Source organism: Symsagittifera roscoffensis, chromosome 9 (genome assembly GCF_963678635.1).
Source record: "Symsagittifera roscoffensis chromosome 9, txSymRosc1.1, whole genome shotgun sequence".
Classification (NCBI taxonomy): domain Eukaryota; kingdom Metazoa; phylum Xenacoelomorpha; order Acoela; family Convolutidae; genus Symsagittifera; species Symsagittifera roscoffensis.
This window is the reverse complement of record NC_087070.1, coordinates 26,474,082-26,501,798: the sequence shown is the minus strand read 5'-3', so window position 1 is coordinate 26,501,798 and position 27,717 is coordinate 26,474,082. Positions and strand designations below refer to the sequence as shown.

At 36.1% G+C, this 27,717-nt stretch overlaps 1 protein-coding gene across 4 annotated transcripts in view; it reads right to left on the bottom strand.

Moving 5' to 3' along the window:
* The window catches only part of LOC134853940 (phosphatidylinositol 4-phosphate 5-kinase type-1 alpha-like), a 46,350-nt gene that overhangs the window by 5,262 nt on the left and 13,371 nt on the right, over nt 1–27,717 (bottom strand). For 3 of the 4 annotated variants that reach the window (XM_063869935.1, XM_063869937.1, XM_063869936.1), the window contains 10 exons: nt 27,030–27,252; nt 26,737–26,886; nt 24,376–24,523; nt 12,065–12,222; nt 11,557–11,622; nt 10,404–10,489; nt 5,397–5,489; nt 3,278–3,558; nt 2,383–2,923; nt 627–780 (listed from right to left, as the gene is read on the bottom strand). In XM_063869935.1, coding sequence (XP_063726005.1) covers nt 627–780; nt 2,383–2,923; nt 3,278–3,558; nt 5,397–5,489; nt 10,404–10,489; nt 11,557–11,622; nt 12,065–12,222; nt 24,376–24,523; nt 26,737–26,886; nt 27,030–27,252 — 1,900 coding nt within the window. Of the gene's footprint in view, nt 1–389; nt 415–626; nt 781–2,382; nt 2,924–3,277; nt 3,559–5,396; nt 5,490–10,403; nt 10,490–11,556; nt 11,623–12,064; nt 12,223–24,375; nt 24,524–26,736; nt 26,887–27,029; nt 27,253–27,717 lie in introns of all 4 variants that reach the window. The other variant, XM_063869939.1, reaches the window with a different exon arrangement.

Below are 27,717 nucleotides of genomic sequence, written 5' to 3'. Positions count from 1 at the left end.
ATTTATTGAATCCTCATCAGATAAATCAAACAGCCTTAAAAAGGAAGATTATACCGATACCATGAATTCAATAAGAGAAATTGATACCCAAAATGACACCAATTCAACCGACTAGCTTCATAAGTTTGGCTACCATATTTAGTTTGGAAATGATTGAATATTTCTCAAAAATATAACGGATGGGTTAATCTGTTTGACATGAGCAAAGTCAAAACTTGACTAGCATTTCGCAAGCATGATCAAAACAGTTTGCAACGATGGTATTCTTGGTTTAAAAACTAGTTAGCATTGTAGTAAAACTAAATGACCCGACATATCAATATAGAAGCTGTCTCCGAGTGGTTTATTGTTTATAGCGGAAAGAGAACTTGAGCCATAGAAACATATACCTCTTTTGCGACAATCGTTTCAAACCTGTCGAAATGAACGAACTGTTAATTATCTACTGTAATATAGCAAGCATTCGAGTGATTTTTTACACCAACAAAAACAAAGCAGCATTTTATCTTTAGCTGTTTTAACACTTGTTTGTATCGCTGCGATCATTTGTTGGTCAGTACAAATTGTCACCAATCTACTATTTTTAATTCGCATCCTACTTATGAACTGTTTAACTAAGTACGAACCGAGCTCTCGTAGTTTGCCACTATGGGTGCAGCTGAGCCGTTTATGGTTGCACGGGATGGTTGTGCACTTGGGTGATGTTTGGATTTTGCAGCCATAGGAGTGGCTCGGGGGCCAAACTTAGAAGCATTGTGCGTCTCATTGTAACTGTCGTCGCTGAAACGTAGTAATACTTAAACAGGGGCACAGCAGCGGCTCTCCCTGAAGAGCTGAACAGCTCGTATGTTGATAATTTCCCTTGTGGATAAACAGGCTTAACCTTTGTCTTCTGAAAATTAGATTGCATTTTCGAAACAAACTAGAAGTCGATCGCGTTTTTTGCGACCTCTACTCTTTTGCTGTTCGATAGTGGAGCTTGCCTTCATTTCAAAAACTCAATGAATTGAACTTGAAAAGAAATCAAAAGTCAAAACGTGAAAAATCAAATTTGAGACTTTTCCTAAAAACAATTCAGCTCAAGTCATTGGCATATTAGCTCCCACCAGTGATGTCCATTATGAGCCCACTCAAAAATTAATTTTTCTCGGGCGGTATTCGATCCGAAGCCAAAGTACACAGTTTAGTAATTTCAATTAGTTTCACAGTTCCTCGGAAAAAGCAAAAGTTTAGCGGAAAAAGCAAATAGATATACCCGAAAAATGCATTCAACATATTTTTTTAAAATTTTGAAAAAAGCCCAAAAATTCACAAAAACTACTTGAAACAGACTTAGGAAAAACTTAAATTGCTAAAGAAAAATTTAAATCGTTTCAGAAAAATTTAAATTGATGCCAACGATTTTTATAATTTTCTTTAACCATTTTTTAATTTTTCTTTAAAATGGACATCACTGGTTCCCAAGATTATACACAGAGGGGAAGTTGCACTTCGCATACACAAGCAAAAATATGATCGATAACGCTACTGGGAAAAACTGAATGGGTGAAACTTTGAGTCTGGAAAATTTCATAAGTGACGCACGCCAATTATAACGCATTTGCAGTGCCAGTCAATTTCAAAAAAAGAAACTTACCAAGTAACATGCCTCAATTTGTAGAGCGAACGCATTTTAATAGTATACGAAAAATTTCATTAAAAACATCTGACACTGCCAAGTTTCGAAAAACCTTATTTTGCTGCTGTCTCCTTCCCTACCTCTACGCTACAGATTCATGATGCCTTAAAGCTAAAGTGCTATTTGTAATATAATAGTCTGCGTTAAAATCCTTAGCATTGGCTATACTTAGTCGCTGGTTATTGAAGTTTGGAAGAAAAAGAGAGTTCGTAATATCACACAAGCTTTGCCTGAGAAATTAAAGTAATTAGTTTAAAATTTTTTAAAAACAAATCTATACCATACCCACTATACGTATATCTGTCTGACAAGAAACCGATCTATAAATTATACTTTGGAGGTTTTCTGAAAGTGACCTGTTTCCACTTACAGTTCTTCAACCCCGAATGGCAGGGAAACTAGTAAAAAACAGAGAACAAAAATTTAAATTTCTTAAGAAAAACTTAAATAGTTTCAGAAAGAATTAAATAATTACGGAAAAATTTGAAATGATGCCAACAATTTTTATATTTTTTTTAATTTTAACTTTTACTTTTTTAAATGGCATCACTGACTTCCAGTTAATAATCAAAAATCAGTTAAAAAATAAGTTATTTTTTTAAACAAATATCATCTATACCCAGTATACGTAAATCTGCCTGACAAGTAACCGTTCAATAAACTATATTTTGGAGGTCCTCTGAAAGTGACCTGTTTCCACTTACAGTTCTTTATTGAACCCCGAGAGTGACTCCTGTTTGGCCAGCACTGGAGCTGTAGTAGAAGCAGTCCTGATGTTCCGATAGGATGCGGGTGACTCATCATCTATTGTCGATGTCACGCGAGGAGTACTCGTGTTAGCCTTACTAATATCAAAATCCACATCGTCGTGTAGCCGTGTCGATGTACTCCTCGGAGTGGAGTGAATAACATTCGCCCCTTGTGTCATTTGGTTCGTTACTCGACTACGGGATGTTGCATTGGGCGTTGTTTGGTTACCTCCCCGATAATATGAAGTTGAAGTTGATGACTCTACTACTGTATTTCTTGAGCTGAATTCTGCTTTGTTAGAGTTCGATGTACTAGTAACGGGGTGGGTCGGAGTTCGCGGCATCTCTGCTCCGGGTCCACATGGTTGTCCCGAGGATCCAACAGACCCGCGGTGGTTCGGCGAATGATCTGAACTGGGACTGAGATCTGAACCCAATCCCGAGGATGAACTGGCGAACACTTGTGGCTTGCTACCCGGCTGCTTAAGGGTTCCAGCTAAATTGGAGAAATAACATTATTGATAAAAATCTATTTTCTAAAAGCCATGCTTTCTCTGGAAAAGACTTTCACAAAAAACAACTCATGAACTATCCTTCAAAATAATTTCATGGCTTCGCTAAGCAATTAGATCTCACTGCAAAACGAAATAAACAGTTTCTGCTGAAGTTAATTAATACCCGGATGTCAATTATCTAAGCTTTGCCATAATAAACAAACTAAAGCTAACAAAAGCAAACAGCAAAAATTGCGACGTACGAGCGTTTTGAACCCACAATCATTTGATGGCTGAGCACGCATCTTTACCACTTAGCCATAATGCTGGGACTGAATTTTTGAATTCATATTTACCTGTGAGAGAGTTGTGATTTGCGTTCGGATGGTGGGAAGTCATGGAACTTGTCTGGTGATGTGGCATGTAGGTTGTATTCGAATGGTGGGCATAGGGATTTGTATGGGTATACAAGTGAGAGGGTCTGGCACCGGTATATGTCTTTTCCTCTTTGAACACTGTGTTCTTCATGAAGTTCATGAATCTTTTCTGGAATTTGGTGGGATGAGTGACTGACACCTCGTTGTCTTGACTCTCCAGAAATACTGCCTTCACTCTGTGCTCTAGTTTCTTTTTCATCCTACCACACAAAACGATTTCATGAAATACTGCCTTCACTCTGTGCTCTAGTTTCTTTTTCATCCTACCACACAAAACGATTTCATCCTACCACACATGGGCTCTCTTTCATTTTCCCCCTACCTGCAAGTTTTTACAATTAAAAAATTTGTTCCTATAGTCTGATTGTTACGAAAGTTGACATGCAGACTAACTACGTCATAACAAAGATATTTGATCCTCATACTCACTCACCTTGTAAGACTACTCGCTACACCATAAAAATTATCGGATCAAGTGAGCAATCTCCCCCCCCCCCCCCCCCCCCATTCTCGCGTGGGGGGGGGGGGGGGGGGGGATAGCTCAATAGGTACTTGAGACATGTTTATAACCACTTGAAAATAGTTTGAATGACATGAAATCATGAACCATATTTTCCAACGACTGTGGAAAGTCAAAATTTACAATAGCAAAGCTCAAAAGTTAAGTTTCATTCAAATAGAAAAAAGAATCAATAAATCAGGCATAAAAAGCGACTTTTTTCTTTCTTAAAATGACAAAAAGCTTTTGCGTACAATATTAAGGTGCTGCGGAGAACCGTTTTTGCTATTTAGATACAAGGCTAGAGCACCAACCCTGGTAAATCGCTTTCCTCGATGAGGCTATGGTCGCATATACAAAAATTTGCAAAAAAAAATTCATAAATTTCGAGTTTTTTTTTCAAAATTTTTCTCGATACTCATATAAAAAACTTCAGTCGGTCAAATGATTGCGTGCTATAAACAAAACATCCATCTACTTCCGTTTGCTGACGTCTTTTTGAAGAGTTTATTCGTTTTTGCTGGGGCGAGATAGCTCAATTGGTCATTACGGGGGGGGGGGATTGCTCAATTGATCCAAATTATCTTCATGCGAGGTGGGGAAAAAGGAAAAATAGCCCAAAGCTGCTCTTTGCAAACACTAGCGCGAAAACGAAAAAAAGCAGCTCTACATAGTGAAATAGGAAACAGTAGTATTGAGCCTCGAATTAGCAAAACTTTGCTACAAGTCGGACTCGAACCTGCGACATCGCGATGGTGAGTCTCACGTCCTTCAAAATTTTGAAGAAAAAAGGAATCAGGGTAAAGCTCTTTGAATTTCAAGAAACTTTTATTGTTGGTTTTTTATTAAAACTGACCAAATTAGAGAAAGAAACTGGGTCAACGGAAAGTTTTTTATTCCGCTCGAAATCCAAAACAACGAAAAACCGATTTCAAAATTGGAATTTATTCATATTTTTCGCAACATTTGCATTTTGCAATGCGAAATTTGAATTTCCTTATCGGAAAGCATGGTTAACGTTTATTTTTAAATCAATATTGAGCATGATCAAAGTTTTCGACTTTCTTGAAAAAACCACAACTAAAATCAGTGTGTTCACTTCGCTTATTGACATTTAATAAACAAAAATGATCAAGATCATTCGCCATTCTGTATTCAATTTATTTTAGTTTAAAATTAAATAGAAGTAGTTTAAAATTAAATTATATGTAAGCCAAAATCATATTTTTCAAGATATTCATCCAAATATTTACCAGGAAACAAAAGAAAAGGTTATATTTTATCTTTATTTCAAAGAACACAGCACGATTCAATGAAACTAATTTACTGTGAGCGCATGATTTTTTTTCAATGCTTTTTTTTCAATCATCGAAATATTCGTGAAAGCAAATGCGGCTAAAAACAGCCAAATTCCAACTTATTCGCTTTCATCGAATTATGACTTCTACTTCCTTGAAAAGACAGGCCCAACTCATTATCATCCTAATAAAGTGAAGTGTGTCTTGACATCTTGTCTGTCATAAATTACTCCCCACTTACACGTATTTCTGCAATATGTCGATGATGCCCACATATAATCTCAATCCCTTTCCATCTTCTTCCTTCTTGGCCGGAATTCCTTTTTGGTGACGTCTGAAAAACAACATCCATGAACGAACTAAATAGTCCAACATCCAAAAATACTGATTTGCCGTTCAACTTATAACCAGTAAATAGATTCTTGAAAAGCCTTTACAAGAGACTAATTGTAAACAGTTGTAAAAAAGATAAATACCAATTGATTCAAAGTTCATTAAAACTTGTCTTACAGAATGGCCCAAACATAAAAATCTTCGCGAAAAAGAAAAATCTGATTCTATTTTAAATCGAAGTGGTTATTCAAATGTAGAAACTGAGATAGAAGCACCACGAGCTAATCACCATGATGGTACTTACAAACACCATTGTCTACGAAATATTTTTGGTGATAATCTCAGCGACAAATGAGCTTTGAGTTGAAAATGATTCCAAAACTACTTATTTTGGTCCCTCAAAATTGCCAAAAAAAACAAACAACCTATGTGAAAGGCAACTTATACGCAAATCAATTTATGCAGGACGGAATCTGAATAAGCGATAAAAAGAACAATCAAACCAGCCATTAGAGAGTTGAGTAAAGCTAAATGGACTTGAGAAAAACTCTGTTAGATTTTCAAGAATCTCTTATGATAGTCGCTTTCATGAAAAAATTAATCTAATTTGAGAAAACTGGATCAATACGCAACTTTTATAATCTGCTGGGAATTATTAAATCTTAAACATAGAAAATTGCTGCGGAATTAGTATAGAAAGTTCCGACCACCATGCTTTAAGAAAACCAACACTACAAAAAGAGAATTAATTGCACTTAAAAAAAACGCAGAGTACAAATAAAATGAGTTTCATCAAAATTGAGTTGTCAGTGTCACTAAATTTTGTATTAAAATCGAAAAATTATTCCGACACTGAGCAACCTTTTCAGAACTAGGTTATGGAATCCTAGGCCAAAAAGTTGATCCCCTCTGAGAATTCTTTGAAGTAAAATCTGTTTAAAAAATGCCTTATGCCATAGTTCCTGCTTTCACTTCGTGAAGTGACCGAAACAAAATTCCTCTTTTAAAACTCCTTCACGCCATTTGATATTGGAATGCTTTAACTATATCTCATTTGTTAAAGAAAAACAAATCAAAAATCACACCACAAAAATATAAAAACTGAGATCGAACAACTTTTCGGAGAAAAAAAAACAAACAAACAGAGCAGCCAACAGACAGTTGGAAAAGAGTCAATGAACGCCAAAAAACAGAAAAAATGACTTATTTTTTGAAAAAATCTCAACTTTTGAATTACAAAAAAACATAGATGACCGTAAAGCTCTTTGAATTTCTGAAAAAATCATGATTGACACTTTTTAATGAAATTAACCCAATTTGAGAAACATGAATCAATAAATAATTTTTTATTCCGCTGAAAAGTCTGAAAATTAAATTCCACTTTCTAAACTAGAAGTCGATCACGTTTCTTGTGACTTTTAAACTTTTGCTGTTAACTCAATTTGAGCCTGAAAAATTTATAACCTTTCCTAAAAAACGAGAAAAAAACTATCCCTACCTATAAAAGAGTCTGAACTACGTTCATCGACTCTTAAAAACCAACATTTTCCCCCCTGAAAACCCATCCTTACACCCGTCTTCTAACGTACAAACGGATAAGCTTCTCGTCTAGTATATCCGAACACCTTTTCGGACTTCAACATATCCAAAAACTAACAGGACCAAAAACCTTGCCTCGAATCAATTAAAATGATTTCTGAGTCAATTAAAATACAGCTCACGCTACATATTAACAGAAAACCTCCAACTTTCAGACACCTATAAGTTTAAGAAAAAGCTCAGAGGAAAAAAAATCTTTTATATTCAAGCTCAGGATATCAATTTCTTTCAGACGGTTCAAAAAAACCCGTTAAACATGGCCAGAAAATAGTTCAAAGTAAAATCCTTACAGCCCGTTTTTAAATCCTCGGCATATATTTTGCTTTTCTGCTCGTTTCTATGCAAAAAAAAACGGAACTCAGAAATTTAACGATTTGCAACTTATGTCAGAAAAACTAATTCGCACTATACAAATGCGTAATTTTTTCGAAACATATCCAACCATCAGTTGGATGCGCTGATGAGCTCAGACATAACAGGAGAAAGTACTAACTTTGATGAATATTTTCAACTTTTGAGATTCAAAAAAAATTGTAAATCATCAGAAACTTCCGGAATTTTAATAAAGCTATCTTGAATGAGACTAGCTCATATTGAGAAAACCAGATCAATAAATAAGTTTCTATTGCGCGCTCATAATTGTAAGAATAAAGTTTTTTGTCGCCATTTGCACTTCTGTTATCAGACAGTAGGCCTTTTACTTAGAAAATAAATTTGAAATGAGTATTAAAGTCAAACCACCACAAAATTGAGCGTGGAAAAAACAAGGAAAAATCCAAGACAGTAATGATTTAAAAACAGATTCAATGATTAACATTTTAAAAAGAATAAACTATAGCCTTCAGACATAGTAAAGTGTCAAAGAACTCAAGGAACGACTGACTTTTTTTTGAAAAAACTTAGTTTCATAAATAAAAGTATGACCGTCAATCTCTGTGAATTTCAAAACCAATTTAACTTCGATTTTTTTTATAGCAAAAACCCTATTTGAAAAAAATTCTGCTTTCGTTATTGGAACGTTATTTGCCTTTCTTTTAGCAAATGAATTTGAATTGAATTCGAGTCAAACCGCAGAAGATTAAATTTGGCGCGATCAATTTTCAAATAAGGGTCTTAACTATAGGGTGACCCAACCCCTATGACACGTTTGAAAATGTTGTCACTTCTAGTGAATTGACGTAGCACCATAAAAAATTTAGCACCTCATAGAAGAGATGTGATCATTTGTTAATTCACGAAAAATTGCCATTTTAAGAGATGCTGGAAAGGTTTCCAACCAAATTGATGACATTATGTCATTCATTTTTTTTTATTTGCCCCCGGCCTGCTCAGTGCAGGACCAACCATGGGGGAGGGGGAGATGTCATCCATTTCGCCGCAGCCGGTCCCACCTTGAGGAGGCGGATGACACTGGGACCCCTCCAGCCGTGACCGAAGCGGGATTCGAACGCATGACCCTCGTGTTGAGAGACATGTGCCTAACCCACTCGACCACGGCATGTCATTCATTCGCGGACTGAAGCAGTAGCTGATAAAATTTGATCCCGTGTGACCAAGCGACAGAAATTTTCAACACTTTTGATTAATTTGGTAGAGCTCCGATTTTTTTCGCGATGGAAAAATATTTGTTCATGAATTATCAAAAGTCCACATCGGAGCTGTCATCCTGAGAAAAATCAGATTCATACGTTAATTGAATTAGAAATGACTGCCTTTTCAAAGGTGTCAGATTTTGGATACCCTGTACATTCATTGACACTTTACAATCGAATCTTTCTAAATAAGACTTGTCATATCTTGTCTACAATTAAACTTTCGGGAATTGTCAACCACAGCTCAAATGGCAAGTGAAAAGCTTTAAAACAATATATCACTCAACCCCGCCAGACTGATGATTTTGGTGAAAAAGTAACTAATTCCAAAGCTCATTTTAGGTTTGGTAGCCGGAGCACTTGGATAATTTAGAAAAAAAAATCAAATACCTCCGACAAAAAATGCGCAAGATCAAAAATATCTAACAGCACTTTGCGCTCTCCACTATCTAACAGCCATTTGTGCAAAAAGCAACGTTCAACAAGAGAACTTGACTCAATTTTTCATAGAACACATGAGATATCCTTTTAGGATTAGAAAACTTTCGTTAAGCTGACCAAATACGAGAAAGGCAGAATTGAGGGATGTAAATTTCCCATTCCGCTGAGAACTCAAGAAATTGAATCCATATCTCGCAATGGGTCTTTTCGCTTATACCACCCTAAATAATGAAAACAAAAAATAAGAAAACAACAGAGGCGAAGCTGCGCTTCTCATACACCAGCCAGAACACGACAAAAAGCAGCACTAGAAAATGCAAAAAGTAGAAATAAGCCTCAAATTAGTCAAAATTCGGCTACGTGTCGCATTTAATCCTGCGACCTAGAGATTTTTAGTCTAACGCACTAACCACTTAGTCACGGACGCTTAATTTTTCACAAACACTAGCCACAAAAAAAGAACCGATTCTATGAAATTTTCAAAGCTACAGATCGTGATTATAGCAAAGGTGCCAACAAGTGAGCTTTTTTATTTGCGAGTACGGTTGCAAAAAAAGAAGGTTCGTAAAAACACATTGCGCTCGCAAGCTCAATAACAAAATTCAATCGATATTACTAAGAATCATAAGACAGATATCAAGAGCCGTGAATCAATACAAAAACTGCAAAAATGGGAACCAAACGGCATTTCAGAATGCATTTGAACTCAGATTTATGAAATTTATATGAAGAAAACGGCAAGCAGACAAGAAAAAAGAACATTTTGGTAGTAAATTAGATTTAATTGCTTCCTTTGGCCTGCCTCGTATTGATAGGCAGCATTTGTAAGTAATATCGATCTAATTTTGCAACAAAAATTTTGATTTGATTTTTCATTATGAAGGGAGGGTATAGCCGAAAAGACACCTCGCAACTTCAATTTATATTTTCGGGGAGGTTGTTTTGAGCGTAGCTTGCAAAATGATTTTAATACTGCCCCTGAAAAGAAATCAACAGTCAAAACGCCGAAAACAGTGGAAAAAAACTGATCTACTTAACAGTCGCCTCCCCTTTCAAGAAAGGGGGCAATAGTTAAGTTGTCACACAGCAGCAAAATTCGAATTTTAAACAGAACGCTCTAGTGTTAATTAAATGTTTTATTCACAGGGGTGGAAATTCTTTGGTGGATACCAAAGGGAGGGCGATTGCTAAGTAGATCCGAAAAAAACTTTTAAAACCAGCCCAAAAAGGGACAGAAAAGCCATCCAGCAAAACATGGCGTAAAATTTTTTCGAGAAACTAACAGCATAGGCAGGTTCAAGATTTCACTATATTGATAGAAGGATGGAACATTGTCTTGACCCGGTCTCAATGTCGCCACTCGGTCTTTCTGAAACAAATCACACGAAATTAAATTTATTTAATTGAATACTTTCATATCGCTGCAGATACCTCAATACCGTCACTGTCCATAATTCAATTTAGTAAATCCGAAATCGATCACCATTTGAAGCAAACTACCATTTAGTTTTATAACAACACGGAGGCAGAGCAATAAGCATAATTGTCTAAGTGCAGAAAAATCAATAAAAAAAACTTGAAGTGAATAAATCCTCATTAGTGTATAAATTTTTCATTTCATTAGTATAACTGACGATTACATCCTTTGTTTTATCTTTGAGACCGTATAGTTCAATTTGTCTGTTTTTCTACTCTCGGACCCTTTCTGCTCTTAGCAATTCTGCTCATTGACTGGCCACCTTACAACACAATATTAAGCCAATGACGTTACTCTTGTTCTAATATTAACGTTGATCCATGGTACTTTTAATATAAAGTTGTGGCTTTCAAGCTAATCAAGTGGCAGGCGATTATAAAAATGAAATTATGAATATGAAAAATGCCTTCAACCATGTTTTACTTTTCAACTTTCCGAAACATCATTTGGAGGCTTAAATTTTATGAAAAGCCGATAACTTGTGAAGAAAGATCATGAACTTCAGAAATTCTTCAAAAAAGTTTTCAAATTAATCATATTTCACGAGTTTATAAGGAATTATTCGGCTTGAAGTCCCTATTTTTACGATTCGCCTTGAAGTCCCGTCGGCTTGATGTCCGGCACCCGGCTAAGCATAGTGGTTACTTCGTATATAGTCTAATTGGTCAAGACTTAAGCTTTTCACGCTTGTAATTGTGGTTTCAAATCCCACTATACAACCAGAACCACTCGCGCAAACCGGCATTATTCACCAGCAATTTCATACCAAAAATAGTATTACTATCTTTATAAATGCATGAAGTTGACGTTACCCCCGTAACCTGACTGCTTAAGACTCGACTCAATCACAAGTCGACTCGACTCATTCATAATATGTTAAAGCTTGAAAAGGAAAATTCGATATTTTGAGCTTTATTGAGCCAGTCCGCTTTAAATATAAAAAAGTCTTGAGAACTTACCTCTTCGTCGACTTCTTCGATGGCCATGAGGAAACTGTAGTCCATGATTTGAAAACTCTCCAACATCTGAACAAAAAAAAACATTTTAAAAACCCAGAATATAATCACACTCAATTATCGGACCAAGTTAACATCCTCCCCTCGAAGCCGTTAAGGGGGGATGATGTTAAAATTCTCATCAGTGATCGGGTTTATCAAACCATTTTGTTACAAAAACGGCTAGTAGTTTATTAACTGAATAACCGGTCATAAGTAATGACCAACAGTTCAGTGGTGTTGTTGATCTTCGGATAGCTTTACAAAGACAAAAAATTCCATCAAATTTATAAAGAAACTTCATCAAATTTGTAAAAGACTTATAGATCTGAGTTGTCGCTCTAACTGAAGTGAATTGAACTAATGTTACGTAATCTTCGGTCAAGAGGCTTATTATTGTCAAAAACTGCACAAATAGAAGGTGGAGCGAAGAATTAATGACGCAGTCAATCAGACCGAAGATTGAACTAACCAGTGTGTCGTTTTCTAGTCTGTTGATGAGTGCGTTGTAGACGTCTGACTCGAGGAGGATCCTGAAGCCTTTGAAGTCGTTAATGAAGTTGAGGTCCTTCAGAGTGGGCACCTTACTGCTGGACTTGGACACATCAGTCAGTCTTTTGTATGTGGAACCTACAACACAATCAGACTATTGAGTTTTGTAATTACGATGAAGCACCAAAAATGTCGTCCTGTTGAACAGGGGAAAGGGGGGCTCTTTGAGGCTCAATTTGACCACGCACAATTGTTTAAAAGTTGCTCTTGATTCTCAAAAGACGTTTTTAAAGAGAAGAAGTGTTTAAGATCGAGCATTGACTTTTTGAGATAGAGAATATGATTCCGCTTTTGACTTTAATCCTGCAAGATTGACGACTTCTGACTTACACTACTGCATACCAGCCGTCAAACTATAAATGAGAAACCAAGCATGGCTAATATAACCAATTTTCATAAACTCTGATGTCAGCGGAAAAATTACCAAAAATAACGCAAATAAAGGTAGTATCTCTATCAACATTTTTAAGATGGCTGCCCCAGGGCAGTGCCGACGTACAGCAGTGCCGAAAATCAAAATGTTGGGCAACAGTGCCAAAAATAGCTTGAATACTGAGTTTAAGGAGGCGGAGCAATAAGCAGAAGGGTCCAAGTGCAGAATGGGTCCAAGAGCAGAAAAACAGAAAAATTTTGACTTATATTGGTTTATACGAGCTAATTGATAAAATAATTGTTAGAATCGTCAAAAACTACCAAGAAAACGAATAAATTATGCATGAATTGACTAATTTCATTAAGTTTTTTGATTACATTTATTTTTAAAAGTTCTTGATTGAATTACTCAAATTATGCATAAAATGTTCATTGCTTTGGTATTATTGACATTTCTGATAATTAATTTACAGATTAGCTATTAAAAGCTGATTTTTTTCTGCTCTTGGACCCATTCTGCTTTTAGACCATTCTGCTTATTGACTGGCCACCTGTTTTTAATCATCCCAAATCACTCAAGTAAATTAATTCAAATCGACGGAAGTTGAAAAGTCAAAATTCCAGGCCATTAGTGTTAATATTGACCGATTAGATAATAAGCAGATGATTTTTCAAGACTGAAAAATTCTTATGATTTTGACCTCATGAATCTTGATGATTATCTGAATAGTATTGCGGTTGTAACCCGCAATTTGTAACATTTTTGATTATTTTCCACTGATTTAATATATTTTCTGTTAATATCGACTTCGATTTTGTGAGAAAGGCATTTAGCCAACAGGAATGCTTAGCGATTTTGATTGGTTGAAATTTTTCAAGCATTCGGTCCTTCAAGCATGAGAACCCTCCCCGTCAAAAATAGCCATTTTAATTGATGCCGCTTCTAAAATAAACAAAAGTTCCCCAAGCGCGGCGTCATAAATTTTTCCGAACAAAAATTAACTCAGTAAATCGTTTCCCTCTAAAACAAAACACGTATTCAAGCAAATTGCCAACAATTCACAAACAGAACTCAAAATAGTCAAACAGCCTCAATTTTCGGCACTGTTTTACACATTTTCAGTTTTGGCACTGTTGTAGTTCGGCACTGTTGAACGCCCCTTCCTTCAAGTGCAAATATTAACGAATAAAACTTGTTTAACATAGCTTGACTGTTATGAAATTGATATGCGGATTAATTAGGCCACGACAAACATATTTGGTCTCATACCAGGGGCTGATTTAGGGGGGGGGGGGGGGGGGCATTTGCCCCCCTCAGGGATTCGACCCCCTGCCGACCCAAAGGGTCCCCCCTTTGATACTTTTTAAGAAATCCATTTTTGGCCTACCGACCCTAAAATTTTTCTAAGGGCGCCTTTGGCGCCAATACTAACTAGTTTTTGAGGGGGAGTGCGCCAAAAAAACGCGATTTTTTTGTCAAAATTTTTCGACAAAAGTGCCCAAAAACGGCTTTTTTTGACTGTTTTTCAAAAACTTGCCTGCGGCGCAGAAAACTTTGCCAAAATGGGGGCAAAACAATGCTTTAGGAGAGCTCGAAAAATCAATTTGGTCGACCTAAAAAAAAGGTCGTCAAAATTTTCGAAATTTTTTTGAAAATCCGCCCCCCCCTCGAGAAAATCCTAGATCCGCCCCTGTCTCATACTCACCTAGTAAATCCACTCGCTACACCGTAAAGTTGAAGCTCCTGTGAGGGAGAAGAAGAAAGAACTACACATTTTTCATGCTCGAAAATCACCGAAATTGTACCCAGATTTCAGGAAGACTGCTCAAATTACAAAAAAAAACTGTTTAAAAATTGATACCTGCCCTAAAACCTAATGATGGAACAATCAGAAGAGTTCAACTTGTTGTTGCAACTTTTCAAAAAATGCTCAAAGATCATTTCCCAACCCTGCTTTTGTCGCTCGAAACTTATGAACAATAATCATTATAGCATTTTTCTGAAGCTCTGAAACTTATGATCAAACAAATTTTTTTCAATAGCCGTCTACCTGAACAAACTTCTCCACACGCCTCTGCCTACCAGAGCTTCTTTGTACATCTACGCTTCCACATTTAGTCACTGAATCCTCTCATAATTTAGATTCTTTAAATCAGTCTCAAAAATGCAGCATCAAACATACCGCACCTTTCACCCTTTCGAGTACGCCTACGCCAACATTGGATACACCAGCAGAAGAACACCAACCCCAAACATCCTTCAGAACAACACTAGAAACTACTTCTTTCCTGTCAGTCAAAACCCTCCAACAAACTACTACTACCAACACCCGTCACCTACCCCAATACAACCTCCACAAAGAATCACCCCAGCAGACTACTGCAACCCACCTAATGCACCCCAAACAGCACCTCAACAACAACACAGACTGAGCTTTGAGTCATACTGTGATGTGCCTCTTGGATCCCATTTCAGAAGGAGTTCTGGATCTGTATCGACTGGAAACAATCGAGGAGTGGGACCTGGACATCATGGCGACTGGAGTCCAACTAGCACTACAACTTCTACATATTACACTTGGTAGGTCATCAACACCTGAGAAGAACCAGCTTGATTTTGTTCAGCCAACCGTAAAATATCAACTGCTCCTCTTCCAAACTTCCATTGAGAAATTGCCCAACCTATCTGAACCCAAACTTCCCTTGAGTAATTGCCCAACCTATCTGAACCCAAACTTCCCTTGAGTAATTGCCCTAGTTACTTGAAGATTCGGCATAGTTTGCATTTTGGTGAATATTGCGACACTCAAATGTGATTTAAAAAACTCCTACCCCAATCTATAACTCATCTGATATTTTTTTCCACTTCTGCCGTCGAAAACAACTGCAATATTTTCTGAATATATCATAAAAAGATTCGTTGCTTAGTCGTTCCAGGCCAAGCTTCGACACCTACTCTACGACGGGATCTCTGCCCTGGGATGGGAGATACATAGCCGACAATACATTTCCCCGACAGTCTTTAGTAGGACCAGGACGCTACTCTCTACCCATGGGCAACAGTTACCCACCCGACTACGTCCCCAGCTCAAATCAAAGATCCACGACTTCAAGGTTACTTCAATATATGATGTATAATTTCTTATATGACTGATTTCTATTTCCTTGTTAAGAGCAATGAACGTAGCGAAGACTCTTATATAGGTCTTGGTGATTTTTTTTAAAACTCAAATAATGTTTAATAGATGTCAAGTTCAAGCACGCATAATGGACAGATTCGTCCTACCAAAATCGCCCATGCCATAAAAATTCATGTAATTTGTAAAGATCCCAAAATCAAACTTTACAAATAATTCGATAGAAAAGCATATTAAACCATCAAATAAGGCTATTTGTTAAGCATTACACAGGTTGTTGCTATTAATTTATTTATCACTACTCTATCTTACTAATTCGACATATATGCGCACGTTTCATCAGCTAATAAAGAAACACAGGCAAAAGAAACCCTAGCAAAGTAAGCCTTTGGCAAACAAACACGGACAAAAATGAAATATAAACACAGAGCTTAATTAGCCGAAACCTTATGAAACAAAAGTAAAACCTTATGAAACAAGCAGGATACTGTGCAAGCTGTACAGAGTTTCGACAACATTCAAAAAATAATTACTTTTTTCAAATTTGAGTCTTTTTGTGCGTGGGTGAAGAGAGAAAATAGACATCAGCTTGAAATGAAACGATTGTAGGTAAATTAGGCATAAGCGACAAAATTTATCTCAAAACCTAAAAAGTTTTGAACATCTTTTTTATAGGCTAGAAAACGCTTAACGAAGCTTCAAACTCGATCTACTCGATTGAAAAAAGAACTAAAAAAAAACTTTTTGAAGTTTTTTCAATGTCGTTCGAATCACCAAGGAAAGTTCTGTAATATGATATGTCACTCGATCCATTTCGATGCCCATTTTGTGGTACCTGATTTTCCGTGAAAAAGTAAAAAAAAAACAGACTAAGTTTCCAGCCGCTTTCAGAGGTCAGAACAATAAGAGAAGCCGGTCCAATGTGCAAGTAACACATAATGTTCCAACCACAGGTACCATTGAGAAGAATAACAATGGTACAAAAGAAAAAATCGATACTTTTTAAAAGTGACACAGGCGAAGTTGCACTTCACATACACAAGCAAAAATAAGACCGACAACGCTATTGGGAAAAACTGAATGAACATTAGCAGTACCAGTCATTTTGAAAAAAAAAATACCAACTAACATGCCTCAATTTATAGAGCGGACGCATTTCAACTAGTGTAAATTTGTTGCCTAGAGCGTCAAAATTTAGCTGGATTTCGAAAAAATGTCAATCAATACTTTTCAATCAGCCTTCCCTCATGCCATTAGCAAAGGCTGCTTTTTCCACTTTGAAAAAGCTATTTGGAGAAAAACTCAGGAGTTCGGCTTATCTTCCCTTTATAGATCCGACGAAACAGGGCGAATTCTAAAGTGAACTATCCCCCGATGAGATCTGGAGTTCAAATGCCCCAACGATCCATTGGGCGAAAATTTGCCATCATTCCATATGTGGAATATTTTTGAAAAGATAGGGATCAAGACCTCTGGAATTAGTTTTGAGAGAGCGCGCAATCAAAAGACAAACAATTCGATGGAAGGTTTGAATCGCGCTTTTCAGATGGGAATGGGATGTGCACGCCAATTACTCTCAATTTCACTGAATTTATTCGACGAGAACAAAGCTTAGCTGAGACTAAGCGCGTGCGTATAAAATCCAGAAAGAAGGCGTCACAGACAGCGAAATACGAAAAAACGCAGCTAGATACTTAAAAACATCAGAACTATCGAATTAGTAAAATACTACTAATTTCTGATTTCTTTAATTTAATTTATGTTAGTTAAGCTTTCATTTGTTTCTTTTAAATGTTGAGCATCAAATAAAACATTGATACGAACTGTGATTTGAACTGTGAATTTTCGCCCAGCCAACCGACAGCCAGATGTCTCCACAGCTTCCACCATGACGCCTTGCTTATCATAACACTAGCCACAAAAAAAAAATCGATAAAATTCAATTGTCAATGCTGAAATGGCATTGCAGTAGAAATGATTGTTCAGCACTAAATTATGATACTTAGGTTGGAAAAAAAAATCGCAGAACACAAGCGTTTGCTAATTTAGAAATTCATGACGTTTGCATTTCAAATTATTAGGTCCTTTGTAAAGATTCCCGGGTCCTATACCCCTTGTTTTTCACATAAAAATTTTAAAACCTAGCCACCTGAGTTGGAAAAGAGTAAAGAGACTTTTTTGTTAAAATTAACCCAGTTTGAGAACACTATATCAATAGGTAAAACTTTTGTTTCGCTGGGAAATCTGATAATAAATTTCCATTTTCGAAATTAGAAGTCGATCACGTTTTTCGTGACCTTTACATTTTTGGTGTTCAATAGGGGAGTTTGCCTTCATTTTAACAATAGAAATGCACTGAACTTAAAAAGAAATCACAAGTCAAACCGCGAAAAATCAAAACTGAGCGTGAACAAAATTTAAATTTTTCCTGAAAAAAAAACCCAAAAAAAATCAGCAAGACCTATATAAGAGTACTCTTAAAAATGCATTCCCAAATAGCCTTATATGATACTTCGCAAGACCAATTTTTATCGACTGTTAACTTTGAGATTGAAAGATGATTGCTCGTATTCTCTTTCAGTGCGTACTATCCCAACCGAATTGAAGAGGGTGTCGATCTTTCATCGAACAACGAAACAAGACGCAGAAATTCTTCTTCAAACACATCCGGTTATTACACTTGGGATTCCCACCCATCATATCGTCGGCAGAGTTACACACAAAGGCCATCTCAAGTTTCATCTTCTCAGTTTTCAACATACTAACAAGTCAGATTATTTTTAAAGACTCGATAAAATGCCATGTTTTACAGCATTACTACCATTTCAAGACAGAAACCAAGACTTAGTTGACCCAGCTTAATTTTATTCGCCTTTATCTGTTCTACAACCATTGAAACTTGGTCATAAATGAAACAGCATGTTTTTGTGCTGAGGTCAAGCGTCGCAGCATAGTCAGACTCAGAAAAGCAATTATTAAGGTTAGGTTTTTTAATTGAATTTTGTTCTTTTATGAAAAACAAACTAATTTGGCGCAAAATGCTGCCGAGCTAAAATTGTACAATTGCCATTCACCTGTTCTAGCGAAATCACGGAAGCATTGCGCAATTTGGAATTATTTCTTGATTTGCTAATGTAATAGAAAACAAAACCCCCACTTCGAAATGATTTTATGAACTCCAACTTCCAAGTGATTCAACTTTAATGAACTCCAATGATTTCAGCTGTTTAAAAACATAGCCATCAGACAGTTGAAAAGGAGTCAAGAACGCAAGTAAACCAAAATTGAAATGACTGGCTTTTTGAAAAAATTTTAAAACTAAGATCCCCTTTCGAAACGAAGTCAATCACATTGTTTTTTTGTGGCCATTGACTTTTTGCTGTTTATAGACTCTTAAAAATATGCCATTATCAAAACGTAGCCAACAGACAGAAATAAAAAGCAAAGGTGTTTATGGACAAGATAAAAAACTGAGATTCGTTTGATTTTTCAGCCCACCGAGAGTAAAGTACACACAGAAGTAATTCGGAGCTTCACATCACTTGCATCACAAACATAGCTTGGCCAGCCGGCCGAATAACTACGAAAACCTGTATAGGAAGAAAAAACAGAAACAAAAATATAAATCATAAAAAATTTCTTCAGTGAATAAACGTACATATATGCAGTTTTCGCACCAAAGAGGATAACCGACAGGCAAAGTATACCTTTCTTTATTTACATTCTCTCAGGCAGGTAGCAAATGATCACATACTTCAATAGCACGTGTATGGCGATAGACAAATTTTTGTGTTGTAATCACAAGCAATAGCTCAATTAGAAAAATAATTTTTCTATTTGATTATCAAACGTTAGGATATTGTCTAAAAACTGCACAAAAATATGGATGGAAGCATTTGAGTCCAAATAAAAAAGGACTAAGTCCGAGTTTTACAGATGGTTATATAACATGAGCTCTAACTTTCAATGATTTCTGGGCGAACTTCATTTTGACTCGCTATAAATATAACAGGTTCTGATCACTTGATTTAGTTTTACGGTTATTCGCGTTTTCAACAAAAATTATTGAAAAATACTCTTGGGTTCAACAAGTTTTTGATTTCACGGTAAACTTAAAAAGATCATATATATGCAACTTATAGACATCTAAAACTTTGTCTTTGACGGAAAGTTGATCGCTAGATTCTAATTTGCTTTTAAAATTAATGAATCTTAAAAACTTTTTTAAATCCGTTTTTTGCGCAACCATTCACCAAAATTTCATATTGAACTTCAGGTTTAAAATATCAGTCATAAAAACGCAGTAGCAGATATTTGCTTAAGAAGTAACTGAGTCTAAACGATAGCCCTACTAATTTGCTTACATCTGAGCAAACAAAATTTATGTAAGACTTAAAAAAAAGTTTATCGTCAACATGTAAGCCAAGATATTTCACAGATTTTTGACGTCCAATATTAACGCCGTTTGGTAACAAGTAAAGAGGTGGAGATGAGTTTTTGAAAGTTATCAATTGGAATTTATTTATCTTAGTATTCAAAGTAAGTTTATTAGCTCTTAACCAGTGGTAAATTTGGTCAAGTTCGATCAGCAGAAAATTTTTTATTTGAGTTAGATATCTGCGTAGTGGACGGTTTTGAAAGAGTTGCACTCTTGATGCATGTCATTAATATAAATGAGAAAAAGTAATGGACCTAGAATTGAGCCTTGAGGGACCAAGCATTTCACCGGTTACTTATCAGAGCTGACATGGTCCGATGTTAGCAACTGGAATCAGTCTGGTAAATAGTTTTTTTACGAGACCTTATGCCGGACCCCGTATTCTATACGCGTTAAACTTCTCAAGTAATATCGTTTATTTACCAGTTTCAAAAGCTTTTTTTTAAGTCAAGTAAAACTTCAATCGGTTGTTCGTTTCTTAAATGATTTTCTTTAACCAATTCAAAGAGTTCGACATTTGCACAAACTGCTGAATGCTTTGGTCAAAAAAACAGGTATCTCGAGAAACGAAAATGGAATAGTTTTTCAAAGACTTTGCCAAACGATGAGAGCAAAGAAATAGGCCTGTAATTGGTGAGATGTTTGCCAATTTGAACACAAAAGGATAATTTCCGTTCGTAAGACATTCGTTGAAAAATTTAACCAGATATGGCACAATAACATGGGAACATGATTTAAGCAATTCGTTAGCGAGACCATCTAATCCGGGTACTTTGCCACTCGGTAGTTCATTTATTGTCTTGCAGCTCAAAACTTTTCATCGGTTCAAGACGTAGAGAAATTTACGGCATTCGGTATTATCAGAGGAGAATAAGGAATGGCTGACACTGATTTCGAACCTACGTCGACAACGAACTTATTGAAGGCATGTACCATCGTTTTTAAATCATCTAATTGATGATCGGCTTTCATTTCATGAATCCTTTTTCAATTTGTTCAATGACTTGCTAGGTAAGGTTTATTTGAATTTTTCATGCAAGAGCTCACTTTCTCTTCGTAAAACTTCTAATCTAGCCTGCTTAGATCAATAACTTTATTTCGCTGCTTCACGAAATGATTGCAAATTGATGGATTTTGATTTTTTGAAACCATGTTTTTGTGCAATTCATTTCTTTTGTTGATGGCACTTTAAAATTTATTCGATAACCATGAATTTTCCTGAAAGAAAAAATTTTGTTTTTTGAAGCGGAGCCGCTTTGTTTAATGTTAGGACCGAATGATGTGTCAAAGATTCGACTGAGTCCAATTTGGATACAGTGAGTTCGGATTGTGGAACATCATTGAAATAATCTTTTAAAGTTTTGGATTTTAAGAACCTTAGATTTCGCGTCATTTTTCAGATCGTTTGTTACTGAATGAAAAATTCAGTTCAAAAAAAGTACTATAGTGGTCGCTTATTGTGTTTTCAATAACCCCGGCATCACACTTTATTTTCGTCAAGGTTTGTGAGAATATGGTCAATACACGAGTAAAGTGAAGCAGTCACGCGCTTAGCTTTGTTTATTACTTGTCAAAAGCTATTTGTGCTAATAGAAACTCCATATATGTACTGTATGTAGCCCTCTTTGAAGACGTCATTAATGAAATCTCCCAGAATGAATACATTTTTACTTGCTGAGTTTTCGAGAAAATTATCCAACTCCAGATAAAAATCTTGAAGGTTCGAGTCTGGAAGTCTATATACGCACCCAAGAGTTAATGAATTTTTAATTGCAGCAATGCTTTAAAGAATCAGCTCGAAAGCTTAGAGCTCCTACTGAATCTTGATACAAGTTTTTTGAAATTTCTTTAGTATATATCCACCTCTTTTTGTACGATTTATTGTTACAAGAGTTGTATAATTATGCATCGAAAAAAGCAGTGGATCATCCTGTTCATCGTTGAGCCAAGTCTCAGGGACAAATAGCTATAGTAATAAAAGACGGAGAACTTAAAGAAGCAACTAATTCATCATAATTGCGATTAAGAGAACGTATGTATAAATAAAGGTATCACTGCACATCTGACAATTATTGCTTTTATTTTTGGCTCAAGTGTCATCATCTGGCTCCTGGGTTGAAACCCCTTGTCGATTTCAGTCCCATCGCTCGAAGCAGTTTGGCGATTAATTGTTACAATTCAACCCCGAGTTAATAATGCCCCCCACTGCTTTAGATGAAGCTGGCGAGAGGGCCTTAACATTACTACTCACAATATCTTTATGGTTCGTTTCAGTCGTCACAGGAGATAAAGTGAGTTTTCGTTTCTTGTGGTTATGAAGTTAACTTGAATCTGGCTTCCGGATGACGGTATAAATTAATGCCACAAAATCGGTCACTTAGCTGACAAACTTGGTTCGGAGCTCGTTGAGCCAAAAAAAAACTAAAAAGTCAAATAATAACAAGCATAAACAATCAAACCTAGAAGAAGTTTCACGTAGCATTAAAATCGTCATTCAATCAAAGCAACATGAGGATGCCACTAAGTCGACATGATATTAGCCAAAACATTTCAAGCCAAAGTAACATACTCAGCGTAAAAAGGGACACACTTAAAATTCAGTATTGTGTTACCAGTAGTATATTCCCATACTTTGACATGAAGGCAAAACTGCGCTTCGCACACCGTAACGAGATAACGACAAAAAGCAGCTCTATAAAGTTAAATAAGAAAAAGTAGACAAATCCTCGAATTATTAAAACCGGCTACCCAGAGAATTGGAGTCTCACGTACTTCCCTCTCAGCCACGCACACTTAACGACCATCAAAAACTAGCCCAAATAAAACAGATGCTATGAAATTTCTAATGCTACAGAACGTGATTACAGCAAAATGCCACCAAATGAGCAGTTTCATTTGCGAGTTAGGTTAGAAAAAAAAAGTGGAGTCAGACTAATGCACTACGCTTGTTAGTGTAATAATGACGAGAATTTAAAATTGGTGAACGAGATATGCCTGTTGGCCCAATATTGATTAAGCGACTTTTATTTAACAAATTGTCTGTTTGGTCAACGCATTAACTTTAATGCAAAGTTTGAAATATGTCACTTTGATCGGAAAAAGGAACGAACTTATAAAATAACGATCGCTTGTTTATACAGCTGAACGTAATAGTAATTGAATGAACGGAGATCATATTTTATTATTTTGAATTGGACCTGGGAGGAGAAAATATGACTGAAACAGAAGTACGATGAAGTTGGCCTCTCATAACAAATGGACATCAGAATCATAAATAACACGAAAACTTACAAAACGGCACAAACATAACATTGCAAGCTTTGCTACCGGACTGGGCACGAAATGGACGCCACTGTCGAAAAAAATCCAAGAGACAGCTGGAAAAGAATCAATGTACGCAAGTAAAATTTGAAAATCCCAACTTTTGAATTTCAAAGAAAAAATTAGATGGTCTTAAAGCTCGAATTTCTAAAACATTTTATGATTGACACTTTTCTGATGAAAGTAACTTATTTCAGAAAACTGGATCAATAGATAAAATTTTTATTCCGCTGGGAAATTCGATAATTAAATTCCACTTTCGAAACGTTTTTCGCGACCTTTACTTTTTCGCTGTCCGATTGCGTAGTTTGCCTTCTTTTAACAAGGGAAATGAACTGAACTTAAAAAGAAATAAAAAGTCAGACCGCGAAAAAAATAACTTTGAGCCTGAACAAATTCGAAGACTTTTCCTGAAGAAAATCGAAAAAAATCATCGCGAACGCTAAGTAAAAACGTCAAACAAACTAGATCTAAAAAAAATCGTACGCTTGTCTCGCATGATGCTCAATCAGAGGGAAAAATGTCGATAAACAAATTCACCAGCAGATTCACTTTCGAAACTGATAGTCAAGCTGGAGCGCGTTTTCTTATGAAATTCAGTCCAAGAACACTATAACACAGACTTCAATGTAAGATAGGGGGAAAAATCTTTCACGACGTTTTCGGGAAGAAAGGGCAAACTAAATAAGTAAAACTCACTTGGCATTAAAAAGCTTTGGATTGACATAGAAGGCCCCTTTGGGAAAATTTTCTGCATCACTTTGATGATCAATAACACCTCTTGATAGCCATAATCTTATTCCGTTACACACTACACCAAATAACCTTAAATCTCATTCTAGACTAATACTGATTGTATAACAATCAGTTTCATTGCTTTGCAGGGGCTTATTACTGTTCTCTATCCCCCTATGATCGAATTATTTTACCTACCCTTGAGGACCTACCCTTGAATGTACCTACCCTTGAGGTCGTACTTCTTCCAAAGGGTGACATTGCGAGGTATGAGGTTGTTCATAATGGCCACTCGGACATTCTTGCCCAGGATGCTCTGGTAGCAGTAGCAGCCGAAGTATTTGGGAAGCAGTGTATCCGGAGACTGGTAGAGGTTCTACACAACAAACAACTCGATGACAATTTTAATTTCGCTCATTACATAGTTCCTCGAGCATTTAGTTCCGCTTACGAGGCGAAGCGGAGCGATACAGCACAAACATTAAAAAAATATATAAGTCGTAGAAAATGAAAAATCGTAAGCTAAAATTTTTGTCATGTCTCGATTAAAGACAACTAGGGACACAGCAAAAGCTGGAGTTACATCTTGATTTTTTTTTAATTTGTTGTACTGCTGCGAGACGAAATGCGTAATTTCGAAAATTGGACTTAGCATAAAACCTTAGTGGTTTCTCTTCTAAACTAAGTGGCAGATATTGGAATTTTCCCAAGGACAACATTTCTCTTAAAAAAATAAGAAGCCGCCGCTTCTGCAGGAAATATTCTCGCAACCAGTTCTTTCAATTGAAATTTTCAACTCAAAACAATGACTTTCCGAAATTCATTACTTTTTCTGCAAAGGTAGAGGCCGCTGAAGTAGAGAATATTCAAAGCCGGGGTACTCGATTCAACAGTTAGACTGAGAATTGGCATGGTAGTTTTCCAGACAAGTCAAAAAGTTTCCAAAAAACTGTCAAAATTTTACTGTTTGAAGGCCATTCAAACAATTCTGACTGTTTTAAGACCATTATTTTTTCTATAACAACTGGGCGTTTCCAATTATAAACGTGGACTTTGAACAACCTGTTATTTCGATTGAACCTGTGATATCCGATTTGGTAGGATCGTTATTTAGAAAAATCTAAAAAAACTGCCAACAAAACAAAAATTTGACATCATAGCTTTTTCGGTAAAACATTTAGCCAAAAATTTCCTCGGATTGAACAAAAACTCGCAGTAATGGGAGCGTAGCCTTTGAGGAAATTCAAAAAACTAAAAAAAAACAAAAAATCAAAACTTTGACTTTTCCGAGGGTCACAACTTTCTGAATAAAAAAACTTGGGCGTATTCGCACATGCAAATGAGCTTCTAACAAACCGTTTTTTGTATTGAACACACTCAGATATGAGAGAGTAGTTTTTTAGAAAATTCAAAAATTATAAAAGAACAAAAAATCAAAACTTTGACTTTTCCGAGGGTCACAAGTTTCTGTGACAAAAAAACTTGTGCGAAATCGCACATGCAAATGAGCTTCTCTTACTCCGTTCTTAGGATTAAACGCAAACTCTCAGATCTTTTTAGAAAATTCAAAAAGTAGAAAAAAAAACAAAAAATCAAAATCTTGACTTTTCCGAGTGCGATAACTTTTTGTAGGAAAATTGTGGGTGGCGCTAATGCAGGTGAGTTTTCCACTACCCTTTATCGCCCTTAAATCCACAAACTCAATTTGAGAGGTAAGATTTCAGAAAAAAAATCAAAAATTTGACTATTTGAGAAAAACAATTTTGGCCTGGCGAATAATGCGGGGGAGCTTTTCAAACCCGATCATTGAAACCAAAACCTCAGATTTCTGATGGTAGTTTCCGAGAAAACAAAAACTAAATGGGTAAAATATTTCATCCACAGACTTTTTCGAAGGCTGTAGACAGAGGGGTAAAGTAAAAGAGACTAAAGTCAAAAAAAAATCTTCCACAGCGTCTCAAAATAAATAAAATACAAAAAAACCCAATCCCATACAATTTCATAATCCCTGCATTATCAAACATGAACTTCAAGCAAACATGCCACGCAAGACATTTGAGTTTAAAATTGGCAACTGAACGAAACTTACGAAGCGGAAACAAAGCTGACAATCTTCGAACAGACACCAGTTGAGCCGAAAAAAAAACATGAAAGTACACTGAAAAACACTTGCAACTACCATGAAATTTGCTTACAGCACAAGAAAAATCTGTAATCTGGCAATTAAGCCGACAAAATTTCAGCAGATAAACGAACGACCACTAAATCACTTTTTACGGGAAATAACTTGTGCGTACATACTGAAAAAAAAGCACTCAAAGGTCTAGTTCCCGATTACAAGACACATGCTTTCGCGAGTGTAAAAACGTTTTATTACAGCAAAATAAAGCACTGTTAAAAAAGGTTGGCGAATTTCGGTAAGCAAACAAATATAAGCCTTGCAAGTTTTTCCTTGCTTTATCAACAAACTGAACTTTAGTTCAATCTTCAATGATACTTTTCAAGAATTCCACAACAAAGAAAAGTGACATATTTTCTTTTTCCATACAGAAAACTCTATCCGATCCGATTGAAATGTTGACCATTTACCAGAATATATCCTGGATATAGTTCGAGGAGGAACGTAGCCTCCTTCTTCTGCAGGGTCTTCATGATGAAGCAGTCGTCGCCCGAGATGAAGAAGAGACTGCCAGAGGCACCCGGGTTCGGAATACACTTCATCGGAGCACCTATCGATCTCTACAACACCACATCAGTCACGGCAACATTACACAATAAATTTTTTTGAAAAGATAATTCGGCGGACACCTCACATGCTATTGAAAAATGTGGTGTAAAAGCTGCGAAAAGCAGTAATTGAGACGTTTCTGATATGCACAAACCATGAATTCTGCCTTGTCGACTTTGTAAATTTTGCGGAAGAAATCGAAAGCCCTGGGGGCGTATGCTTTGAATCTGTAGTTGGCAACTGAGACGTGGCTGGAGCCGGAACTGGTGGGAGAAGCAGTCCCTCCTCCTGACTCATTGGCGTGGTAGTCACTCACATCTATCCCAGAAACGTGACTCAACAGTCTACTGTTTGACACGCTACTCGGAACCTCACTACTACACTCAAGAAAAAACATCAAGTTGAACAAATGGCGAATCATGAAACATGGCCAACAGCAGGTTGGAAAAATTAAAAGAACAAAGGAACCGGAAAAAACTTTTAACTTTCGAACTTCAAAAAAAATCTATCAGGTTAAAACTCAATTCAACAATTTATGATTGACACTTTTTTGATAAAATCAACCCAATTTAAAAAACACTGGATCAATGGGTACATTTTTTATTCCGCTTAAATATTATAAGAAAACTGGATCATTTATAAGAAATTATAAAAATGGATCATTTATAAGAAATTATAAGAAAACTGGATCATCTATAACAAATTATAAGAAAACTAGATCATTTTTTATTTCGCTTAAAAATGATTTTTTAACACTTTCGAAACTAGAAGACATTCGTTTTTTTTCGCATCATTTCCGCTTTCGTAATTGTAGAGCAATTTTTATCTAACTTTTAGCAGAT